Consider the following 13,286-nt stretch of genomic DNA (forward strand, 5'->3'; position numbering starts at 1 on the left):
TACAGAGAGAGACACAGCGAGAGAGGGAACACAAGCAGGGGGAGTGGGAGAGGGAGAAGCAGGCTTCCTGCTGAGCAGGGAGCACCATGCGGGGCTCTATCCCAGGACCCTGGGATCATGACCTGAGCCGAAGGCAGATGCTTAACGACTGAGCCACCCAGGCGCCCCAAGACCTTACATTTATAATCATAGTAGTTTTTTTTATTTTAGTAAACTCTACACCCAACGCGGGGCTGGAACTTATGACCCCGAGATCAAAAGTGGCATGCTCTAACAACTGCGACAGCCAAGTGCCCCTAATCATAGTAGTTTTTATTACATTTATATGTAACTTTGAAAATTAGATAGTCTAATTACGTATGTAAGGTCTGCAGACTTACCTGCAGCTTCTAGTAAAGCTTCCAGTCTAGCTTGTGTTTCTGGATCTACTGTCCTGAGGTCTGCACCATCAGCAGTACCTGATAAGAGCAACTTGGAAGCCGTTTCCAGCATTGGATTTTCCAAATCATCCTGATCCAAAATGAAAGATTCCACCTAGAAAACAAATACAAAAAAAAAGGAAGGAAGGGAGGAATAAAAGGAGAAAGGCAAAGTGGTAAGAGAAATAGAAGAAAAAGGAGAAGAGAGAAAAAGTATTTTAATGTAAATATCATGATAAATACAATGCAATTCTAAATAAATTCAATGCGATACATAAGCCCACTGTTTAAAGGAAAAAATTATATTTATAGAAGAATTTAAGAATGTGCTACTCATATGCAGCATAGTCTCATTTTTTTTTTTTTTTTACTGAAATTATGTATTCTTTTCTATTTTAATTTGGTGGGATAAGGGTGAGATGGGGGAGCTAAGAGGTTAATGATTAGACTGAAACATCTGACTTTTGTAGAGGACCTAAATCGGCTGTTCTATTTTTTTTTTATTTTATGTTATGTTAGTCAACATACATTATATCATTAGTTTTTGATGTAGTGTTCCACGATTCATTGTTTGCGTATAACACCCAGTGTTCCATTCAATACATGCCCTCCTTAATACCCATCACAGGGCTAACCCATCCCCCCACCCCCTCCCCTCTAAAACCCTCAGTTTGTTTCTCAGAGTCCAGTCTCTCATGGTTCATCTTCCCTTCCATAAATCAGCTGTTCTTAAATGTTCTGCTCTCAGGACTTAAATGTTTTGCTCAGGACCCTTTTATGCACTTATAAAGTACTGCCCACCCAAGACCTTCAGATAAGGGTTAAATTTATTAATATTCACCATATTAAGACAAACTACAATATCAAAAAATCACACTTGTTAATATCACCATCAGTGATATTTTCATCCGAAAGTTTTAAGTACTGTAAAGCCCAGGTGAATAAAATTTAAAATTCTAATTTGTGCTTGAAAGCTTAATTTTCTCATTGGCAACAAATATTGCCAATCGTTTTCCTTAAAGTGGCAAGCTCATTCCCATCATTTCTGATGAGAACATTTGCCAAATATCCAAGTTTGATAAGTGTAGGGGTCTGTCAATTATATTTTCTAGTAACAATGGTATTTCATGGGAAAAAAATGGCTAATTTACCTTGCATCTCAAAAAAAAACCACAAAAAGAACCTCAGAAGTGCTTTATGTGTACTTCCCATTTTGTCACACACCGTAATATTAAAAGGACATGTATTCAAAAGTGCAGATTCATAAAATTAGTATTTATTGCTTTATCGAGATTATTCCTAAGGTAAAATTGGCTTTTTATTTTCTTTTTTTAACTGTGAGAATTGAAGAATATAATGACACTAATACAATTTGGTGCCATGGCCTCAAATGAGGGGCTAGCAGTTTAATCTACCACTGCTTTTGCATCATCAGTGCAAATGTCAACACAGTAAAAGAGGCAAATAACATCTCAGTACTGTGGTGAAAGAGTTTTGACCTCTTGGATATGCTGAAATGGTCTCTGGGACCCTGAGGGACCTGTGGATCATTCATTGAGAACCAATGTTCCATTCAATCCAGATTCAATTAAAAAATATTTAAAGAATTAGAACATAGCAAACACCGAAGACATGGGGAAAAGTTTTGTTGTGATATCCCTTATTATAGTGCTACTTACAAATAAGTACTAAGCTATATTCTTTCCTGTTTGCTGAGAAAAAGTTGATAATCATTACATAAACTGCCACTATTTTACATGATATTTACTTCACAAATCTAAGGTACTTCTAACACTAATAACTAAAATAGATATAAAAGTAATTATTAACCTAGAACACAATTATGCTCATACTTAGTATCTAAATGTAAGAAATATGAAAAAAACCTTAAGGAATAAAATTTTAACTATTATAACATGAGAAACTCTGAGTCATTTCATCTTTGAAAGTCACCTATCTAGTAACCAGGAACAAACATTATATTTAACCAACACATATTTCATACTGAATGTTAAATCTGGGAGGAAATAGTATGTTTCTCTCCAAATTTCCATTAGACTAACACAGTTTAACATGATTTCAGATTTCTAATATTTCAAATAAAATAGACACTGGATACTCTGTAAATAATCTCTGTAAATATTTGAAAATTTTCACAAAATTTTGCAGTATATTAACTTTAACCCATCAAATAACAACTCCCTGTTAAAATGACAGGGAGTTAGGAAAAAAAAAAGAAACAACAAGAATATACTCTTTTTAGTTTTAAGTTATCTTTTAAGGTAGTAGCATAAGTGTTATACTTTAAGAAGTAGATTTTGGGAATAAACACATCTTAAAAAGGGGGGAGGGGTGATGCACCTGGGTGGCTCAGTCAGTTGAGCCTCTGACTCTAGGTTTCTGCTCAGGTCATAATCTCAGGTTCTGAAGATTGAGCACCCCCCCCCCGCCCCCACCCCCGCGCCCGCCCAGGGCTCAGTGAACTCAGCAGGGAGTCTGCTTTTCTCTCCTTCTCCCTCTATCCCTCCCCTTGCTTGCATGTTCTCTCTTTCACTCTGAAAGAAATAAATAAATCTTTAAAAAAAATAAGTAAACTTTTGGGACATGAGTTGGCCATAGCAAGGTGTGATTCAAAATTATAGTGTAGGGCGCCTGGGTGGCTCAGATGGTTAAGCGACTGCCTTCGGCTCAGGTCATGATCCTGGAGTCCCGGGATCGAGTCCCACATCGGGCTCCCTGCTCAGCAGGGAGTCTGCTTCTCCCTCTGACCCTCCTCCCTCTCATGCTCTCTGTCTCTCATTCTCTCTCTCTCAAATAAATAAAATCTTAAAAAAAAAAAAAATTTATAAAAAAAAAAATAAAAAAAAAATTATAGTGTAACAAAAACTATGTCTTATCTTCAACAAAGGTCCAGAAGATGAGTCTTTAAAGAAAAAGTTGCTTCCCAGTGAAATTTTCTCTGTGAAAGTATCTACAATTTTCCAATACAATGGGAGAAGATGAAAGAAAACAAAGGAAATAAACATGGAAAAATGAACATAGGTAAAATAAACAAATGAAAAATTAAATAATATTTCAGACTAGAGTTTTAGAAAAAGTATTTCAAAGATCAGGGCATGGTTAAGTGCCAAGTCAAAAGTACAGATCAGAGGTATTTATTTAAATCAAAGGAGACACTGCATACAGAAAGATAAATATGAAAAGATTTTGACCAAATTAACTAATTTATATAAGACAATAGGAGAAGAAGGAATGTGGCACTGGTAGACAAGCTATAAAATTTCTCTATGATAGAACAGAGTATTTACTATAGGAAAGGTCAGAAAGTTAGAAGTTAGGTCATAAGAGATATTAAATTTCAATTAAAAGTGATTCTCTGACATAAAGTCCCCTATGCCACACTGTGTCCTGAGCTTGATGAAAATTTATTATGAAAAATGCATCTCAATCTCTTCATGAGGGATATTAATTACAGAAATATGTTTTCTTACTGATTTTAAACTTCTCCACAAAAGTTATATTGATTTTTAAGTCCACTATTCTTACTTTGTGAAAAACTTAAGTTAAAAACAGTAAATTCAAATGACTATGAAATTTTATATATAGATTTAAATGTATTCGGGTGAAAGAAAAGAACAGGAATGGATTTCTATCTCCCCCACCCCCAGTTTAATACTAATGAAGAAATTAATTTCAAAGATGCTGTTAGGATCTAAAGACCTAGGTACCATTACTGGTTCAGATGCCACCTATGTGACCTAAGCAAGTCTCTCAGCCATCTCTAGATCCCTATTCTACATAATTTTTTCATAAATTCATTGCATATGAGTTATTATAATATTTATTGCCTTTCTAAACTCCATGGAAACAGGGATTTGAGTAAATAAAAGATGGTTTAGGGATTCTTCCCTTTCAGATTCTAAAAGGCTATAAGGCTATATAGTGTATTTGGGGAAGGGAGAGGTAGTTACAAAAAATAAATTTAAAGGTATATCTTACAGATTATTGAAAAATGGTACATTAAGTAACAGGTAGGGCAAAATGTCCATCATTGGCAAACAGTCTTTGTGCAAGAGATACTACAGTTTACTAGACGAGGAGATAGAGAGACATGTAAAATCAACTCCACTATCTAGGAACTTACTTCTTTAATGAGAGAGCCAAAGTATGTGCATAAATGAACACTATTACAGGGTAAAAAGTATAGAAGGTAATGGGAGTGGGGGAAAGCTGTAGGAATTTAAAAGAGGAAGTAGAAGAGAACTTCCTCCTTTAACAGTAATTCCTCTTTCCCCAACTGGAAAGATTCTTGCATTACATTACAGAACTGAAGAGAGACTGACATAAGGACATGCAGTCATAAAAATACAAAAATAATCCTTTATTCATAGGTCAACTAAGTTATGAGCAAATCCTGCTCTACCATGTACTGAATTAAGATAATTCAGATTAAATACTATGTTTTCCCATTGAAACCGGACTCATTTTTATTATACTTCTACTGAAAAAAAGATTCATTTTGAACCACAGCCAAATTCTGGAACATTAAAAATTCTCTGAATAAGAAATTCACATAAATATTTTGAAACGTTTTCTTTAAATGAAATGTAAAAATAATTTCCATGAAGAGGGGAAAGACAGAAGGAAAGGTATGTCCTTATTAAATTTATTCCCTAAGGGAAATAACACATCAAAGTTACCAATAATTGAAAGCATGACAAGTTATATTTAAGCTATTTTGGATGTATTGTTTTCACTAGATGGATATTTTATGAAATGGTGCTTGGACATCAAATTCTTGTCTAATATAAAGAACCATCATAATGCAAGGACCTTAGAAATCACCAGGTTCAATTCATTATTATAGATGAGAAAATAGAAGCATAGTACCATTATTTAAATAGCAAGTTTCTAAATATCTAGTACCAAGAGACCAGTTATCCAATTAACTAGTTCAATATTTTTTCCACTAGAAAATTCCATGCTGGAGTAAAAAGAGGTTTTTTTCACTCTGCTCTAGAAAAGCTGACTTGAAATTCTGTATTTAGGGACAAAGCTGAACCTACTGTCTAATTACTCAAAGTAAGGTAACTAAACATTATATGCCTCTGATTTATGTAACATAAAATACACAGTACCACCTATGAAGTATTCTTGCCCCTCTGAAAATAAACAATAATCTAACAGAGCCCTTAGAAATAATTTCCAGTTTATAAAAATTAATAAGGCAAATATTAGGAACAAGTTAAATCAATTTCTCAATCTTGGCACTATTGACATTTTGGGGGGTATAATTTCTTTGTTGTTGGGGGCTGCTCTATACATTTCAGAATGTTTAGCAGCATCCCTGGCCTCTGCCCACTAGATGCCAGTAGCAACTCTACCACAGGTTGTGACACCAAAAAACCTCCAAACATTGCCAAATGTACCCTTAGAGGAGAAACAGAAACAAACAAAAAGACCCTGGAGTATGACAAGTTGAAAACCACAAAGTTAAATAGGAAAAAATAGACACAACTAAAATGTGGAACATGTTTTGTTTTTTTAAAAAAAACAGAAAGTAAAAGGGAAGAAAAGCTCTAAATTAAAGAGACACCAAAGACATAACTAGCAAAACAATACAGACCTTATATGAAATTTTCAAGACAAGTGAAGAAATCTGAATATGCACTGGGTATTAGACTGTATAAAGGAATGATTCTGGTTAGGTAAGAAAACGCTTTTATCTTTTAGAGATGCATACTGCCATATATAAAAATAGAGTCAGAAAATTGCCATAAAATATTTCCGGAAAACAAAGTTGTGTGGCACATTCTTGATAATGTTGAATCTGAGAATAAGATTTATAGTGGCTTTCTTTATCATACCTGTCTCTATGCTTTTGTGCAAGTTGAATCTTTTTGGTTTTGGAAGACTAAAGGTGATGTTTTACTGCAGAGGTTGCTTTTGTTTTAAAAAATTATTTTTCCCTTCCTTCTCCTAATGTCCTCCATGCTATTCCTTATGTTCCACAAATAAGTGAAACCGTATGATAATTGACTTTCTCTGCTTGACTTATTTCACTCAGCATAATCTCCTCCAGTCCCATCCATGTTGATGTGAAAGTTGGGTATTCATCCTTTCTGATGGCTGAGTAATATTCCATTGTATGAAGGGGGGGAAATCGGAGGGGGAGATGAATGATCAGACTATGGACTCCGAGAAACAAACTGAGGGTTTCAGAGGGGAGGGGGGTGGGGGGATGGGTTAGCCTTGTGATGGGTATTAAGGAGGGCACGTATTGCCTGGAGCACTGGGTGTTATATGCAAACAAAGAATCATGGAACACTACATCAAACACTAATGATATACTGTATGGTGACTGACATAACAAAAAAACAAACAAAATAAAAATTATTATTTAACAGTAATACTATTTAGATTAACAAAGTAATTAAAATTCTTTTTTACTTCCTCCCCAAAATAAACTTAACACAAACACTCAACAATGAAAACCAAGGTCTTTTAACAAAGGTCAGGACTGAAGGAATTTGTTTATGCCATTAATGGTACTCCCTGTCCTTCTATAGTAAAACACAAAGTCATATAAAAATTTGGAAATGTAGGGCCATCTGGACCAACTGTGAACATTATCATTACATTTCAAACTAACTTCCTGTCAAAACAAATAGAGTACACTGTTATATTAGAGAACAGCAGTCCATCTTGTAATAAACTGGCATTTATTTCAAAGGATAAAGATATATTCTGATTAACTAGACATCATATATACGAGTTCCATTCAATTTAACAAATATTCACCACCAATTACATACAATGTGCAAAAAGCAGTAGGGCAACCAAAGGAGAAAGGAAATACAAAAATGATTTTATTATAATCAATGCATTCTACAAATATACAAAATGGAATGGCAACTCTATGTGCAAAGAACTATACCAAAGAAGACTGAAAAACAGTACAAGGTAGACACTAATATAGTGATTGTACAGAGAAAGGAAAAAACAATTCTGAATGAGAATGGTAAAAAGAACAGTGCTTAAGGAAGATGGGGCCTTTCAATATTGTACGCAGTTCAGAATTTATATGGTAGGTTATTGAAGGATTTAAGTATTAAGATAAATAATCAATTTTTAAAAAAGATTTACTTATTTATTTATTTATTTGAGAGACAGGGAGGAGGGGTGGGGGTGGGGGTAGGGGCAGAGGGAGGGAGAGTCTCAAGCAGATTCCGTGCTGAGCGTGGAGCCTGCTCAACACGGGGCTTGATCTCATGACCCTGAGATCGTGATCTGAGCTGAAACAGAGTGGGATGCTTAACCGACAGCGCCACCCAAGCACCCCAAATAATCAATTTTTTTAAAAAGACAATTAGAGATCATGCGAAAGATGGTTTTATATAGATGTGACAGCAGAGACAAAGAAATCTATTTATAACTTACTTCAATATATCAAATGAGAGATTATGCAAGGTGGGGACAGGAAAAAGTCAGTCTCTAAGGATAAACATACTTTAAAAAATGAGAATGCTATCAACTCCAGAATCTGGACTTCTTGACCTTTAACACTGCCCATCCTCCCATCCCATCCCTATTCACCAATTACTGTTTTTGTTGTTCTGGAAATTACCCTGTCCATTTTCATTCAATTTAAAGCAGGTAATCTAAATTTCAAGTTGATAATCTATATTCCAAGAAAGATAATCTAGATCTTGATTATATTACAAACATTTTTTATAATAACAAAAAATTCTCATACTTGCTCCAGGAAAACACAGTATCTTCAATCCAAAACTCAAAATACTTAAAATCTGAAGAGCTCTTAAGCAAGTCAATGCAGAAAAATCCCTCCAAAACAATGTTTATGATGAACTTTTTACACTGTGTATGATTTTTACTTTTAGTAAATGTCAGTGTTTGATTTTTATGACCAATTTTGTCATTTCAATGATAGCGAGTGGGTTTTAAGAACACAGATAATAACTGATACCATTTCACCTACCAAAAATAAAGATTCATTAGAACGATTTGACTTGAAGTCATCATCATGGACTGAATTACCTAATAACTCAAGTGTTGTCACTTAATCAGTCATATGCAGAAGAGGCTATGTAAACCTAATTCAAAGAAACAATAGTTTCTTCTCTTTTGTTCTTGACCCCAAAACCTAATAAAAATTTCTTTGATCTGTATTTTTTGAAGTCTTAAATAGGGTAAACTTTAGCTAAAATATTACAATTCTTTTTTTTTTTTTAAGACTTTATTTATTTATTTGACAGAGAGACAGCAGAAGAGCACAAGCAGGGGGAGCGGCAGGCAGAGGGAGAAGCAGGCTCCCCGCTGAGCAGGGAGCCCAATGCGGGGCTCGATCCCAGGACCCCGGGATCATGACCCAAGCCGAAGGCAGTAGCTTAACCAACTGAGCCACTCAGGTGCTCCAAATACTACAATTCTTAAATTAATATATTTGGATGTAGTTTTTCTGTACCATTAAGATAAAACCTTCAGTACGGTAACTGAACACTGATCTATGTATATGCTGAAATAAAATAGCATAAAATAAAAACCACTTAAAGTCCTTATTGTAAAAAGAGTATCAATTAATAGTATGATTCATTATGGTTTCAGTATCCTGAGATTCAAGTAAATAAAACTAAAGTGAACCTGACTAAAAATAAATTTAGCTTTCAAAAAATCTATTAAGAAGACATTGATTTATTCCTACAGTCTTTCATTCATACCCATCTACCGATCTAATAAATTTTAGTTAAGATCTAGGAATGTGCTAAAAACTGGTGATACAATAGTTAACATGGCACTGTTCTCACAGAGCTAATACAAAACATGACTTCTTTTCTTAAGCTTCAAAGTACTTATCTGCCTATAACAACTCAGTATGAAATTATAATTCAATATGAAATTTTTAACATTAATTGTAAACTTCATAAAGTGAACCAATTATGAGTGTTTAAAGTAAGTAAAATTGTATGGAATTCTCAAATCTAGTTTGTAAGTGGTTTTTCTGTAATAGAATTAAGGCTACAGATTTAAAAAAACTTACCCCAACTCTAGATATCCATAGTACGATGCAATCTAATTATAAATTTAACCTGTCTCTGGTATTTATCATTATTCATCAATTATCATAAAAACTGCCTCAGAATAAAATGATTCTTATGAGATGGCTTGAAAATGTTTGAACAGATATACACACTCATTCTCAAATACAGACACACAGTCATAACCTGGTGGAATTTGAGCATTCCAAGGATATAAAGTGTAGAAAGTTTGTAAGGCGAGTGGTTAATTAGAGAATTAAAAATCAGGTTGGTATCAGATTCTCAAATACAACCCAAGATGCTAGAAGACAACTCTGCAACTAAAAGTTCTGAAGTACAATTATTTTGAAAGTAAAATTCTAAACTTTAGAATAAAGTAATTTTTTAGATACGTAAGCAAATTGACAATTTTAAAACCACAAATAATTCTGAACTTAGAGAATGTATGCCTTCAACAACAAAAATTAATCTAAGAAAAGGACAGCCTTGGGAATCAGAACACTAAGCATCTGGAAAAGAAACCAGTATAATACAAGCTATCTTTATCATGTCAGGTAGGTTAATAAATAATTCCTTAAAGTTAGAAAAGTAAAAACATATTATAACATAAACATATTACTAAAATATCAGTTAAGCCAAGACTGAATGATACAATGCCAAAAGCCTATGTTCAGCAAAGAGACCAACTAGTTAAAGATACGGTTTAATTCAATTCAATGCCTGCTGAAAAAGAAAAATGAAACACATAGTTTTCAAAATGGGTAGTAAACGAAATAAAGAAAACTCAATAAATTCAGCTAAGAAAAGGAGTAGCAGGCATGAATGGGGGGGTGGGGAGCGGGGGGCAGTGATAACAGGAAAAGACCTCTTCACGATAACCTTCAATGTGAGGAAAAAGACCAAAGACCAAGAAATCAAGTTAGTATAAAAGCAAGTGGGAAAACTTCTCTTATTTGAAAAAATGGCACACAGATTAAGATTAAAAAAAGAAGAAAAAACCCTCAAATATATGCTATCATAAGAGAGCTAAAATTTTTAGTTGTAAGGCTAAAAACAGAAGCATGAAAAAGCAAACCCAGTCAAGGATGCAATTAATATCAAAGAACTCAAGACAAAAAGCATTACACAGAAAAAGGATATTTTGTAATGATTAATAGATTTAATACACCAGAGTGTGTAATAGCCAAATTTTTATGTACTTAACAATATAACATTGAAATATATAAAGTAAATATACTCGAAATAAAAGCAACTGGAAAATTCACACAACTTCGCAGGAAACTCTTTACATACCTATGTCAGAAAATGAGGAGAGCAAGTAGATTATGCAAGGATATGGATGATTCAGAAATAGATTCTGTAATGAACTATACTTATGTATCATAGTGAAATGGAATTTAATGTATCATGAACAGAGAATACACAGTATTCTATAGCAAACAAAAGCCTAACCATACCTTAAACAAAGGAAAATCTCAAAAGATTAAAAAAAAAAAAAAAATACAGGTTACATTCTTAGTCCATAAAGCTAAGAGAAACTAAAATTTAACAATAATACTCTACTTAGAAATTTAAAAAGAAAAGAAAAAACCCTACTAATTAACTCTCAGAATACAGAGAAAATAAAAATAAAAATTAGTAAGCATATTATTTCCTATGGGATTTGGCCATAGCTGTCCTTAAAGAAAAATTTAGAGCCTTAGATTTAAAACACATAAAATAAAAATCTTCAAAAATAAAATCCAAGTCAAAATTTATCAATATAATTTGTAATAATAACAGAAATGAAGAAATTGAAAAGAGATACAGAAGTAATTAATAAGACCAGTAACTGCTTCTTAGGTAGGTCTAGCATGAAAGAGACAAACAAGCCTCTGGCAAGTCTGATTACAGAAAATGAGAGAAAAAAAAAATGAGTTATTAAAATCAGAAAACTAAGCAAAACTATAAATCAAGAAATAGGAATAGTCTGAACAAAATGGATGGTTTTCAAGAAAAGGTAGAAACAATACAAGAAATCTTAGGGTAGTCACAGATCTATCCTTTAGAAGGAACAGAACATTATATTATTTACAAAGCCCAGAAAACAGATGGGAAAACTCCCTAGCTCATAAGCATAAATAACCCTCATAGCAAACCTGAACAGGAATAACAAAATAAACAAAATAAAAACTTAATGAAACACATTGTTAGAAAATTAAATACAGAAGTTGTGTAAAGAATATCATACAACACATACAAGAAAGGGGATAAAGAGAGTACTAAGAAATACAGTTATTTGTACATACAGAAATAGTGATTTTCCCTTGCCTAGAATGCTTTTCCCAAAGCTTTCATTCTTCAGGTCTTAATTACCTTCTCAGATTGTACTACCAAAGAAAGTACTCTACTCATCTCTCTACCACACCACTAACTTTATTTCCTCCTTAGTACCACCACAGTGTAAAAATTATCTTGTTCTTGGGTATCTGTTTATTATCTCTCTTCTCCAATTAAAGACAGGAACCATTCAGATTTAGCACTATCACCAGTGTGTGGCAAAGTTCCTGGCACAATGCAATATCCAAATAAATACTTGCTGAATACATGTTAAAAATGAAAAACATCATAACCAGTAGTAGGTAGATGTATTATTGTAATTCACTACATTAAAATTTAAAGTAATAAGAATATGTATCATCTCAACAAGAACACATAATAAAACATAATATTCATTACCACGAAAATAATTAAGTCAAGAAGGAAACTTTTGTTCCAGATAATATGCTCTACCAGAAATCTAAGTCACATACAAATGTAAAAGTTTAAAAATCAGAAGGATGCCATCAGGAAAGATGCTCAAATCAGAGCCAGTAGTGAACAGATTTGGAAACCTAACCAATGCAATATGACCAGAAAAAAACAAACTAAAAAATCCCCTAGAGACATATAATACTGAAAAAAAGGAAACAACAAAATGCCATCATGTGCAGAATGCATAATCATCCTTCTGGAAATTTCAAGATAATCCAATGAAAACTAAGTAAATGGTAAGATCAACAACAAAAATCAATAGATTTCCTATATATTAGCAATAACCAATTGAAAAACAACATGTAAACTGGAAGAAAAGATGTAATTCACAGTAACAACAAAAACTACAAACACCTAGGAATAAACCTAACAAGAAAAGTCTAAGACCTACATGAAAAAAACCATAAAACTTTACTAAGGACATAAAAGAACACCTGAAGAAATGGAGAGGCATACCATGTTCCTGGATGGGAAGATTCAATAGTGTAAAGATGTCAATTCTCCCCAAATTAATCTGTAAATTCAATGCACTTCCAATCAAAATCCCAAAGGGATTTTTAATGGAACTTGACATGTTGATTCTAAAGTTCATCTGGAAGAGAAAATACACAGAAATTGCCAAAATTTTTCTGAAAAAGACAATGGGGAGGGGTACCCTATCAGATGTTAAATGTAAAATGAAAATAATTAAAACAATAGAGTATTAGATCCAGAAAACACATATTTTGGACTTTTAAAATGATAGAGGTAGTATTTCAAAAGTCAGTGGGGAAAAAAAGACATTGTTCAATGAATTATTTTGGTAGAATGGTTAGGAAACTGGAAAAAAGTTAGGTCCCTACCACAGAATATATATACATATATATATGTATATATATTTATAACACATTTATATATATATAAAATTCCAGATGAATTAAAATCTACTAGAAACATAAAACTAAAGAAGTCATAGGAAAAAAATATGAGACTAAACTAATATAAGAAGGCTTTTCTGGAAAGACACAAAACCTAAAAG

The 13,286-nt window shown here is 33.1% G+C and overlaps 1 protein-coding gene across 1 annotated transcript in view; it reads right to left on the bottom strand.

Annotated features, from left to right (window-relative positions):
* ANKRD17 (ankyrin repeat domain 17) overlaps positions 1-13,286 on the bottom strand; it is a 161,601-nt gene that overhangs the window by 85,652 nt on the left and 62,663 nt on the right. The window contains 1 exon segment of the mRNA XM_032400529.1: positions 381-534. Coding sequence (XP_032256420.1) covers positions 381-534 — 154 coding nt within the window.

The sequence above is a fragment of the Phoca vitulina genome, unplaced genomic scaffold, assembly GCF_004348235.1.
Source record: "Phoca vitulina isolate PV1807 unplaced genomic scaffold, GSC_HSeal_1.0 scaffold3, whole genome shotgun sequence".
Taxonomy (NCBI): Eukaryota; Metazoa; Chordata; class Mammalia; order Carnivora; family Phocidae; genus Phoca; species Phoca vitulina.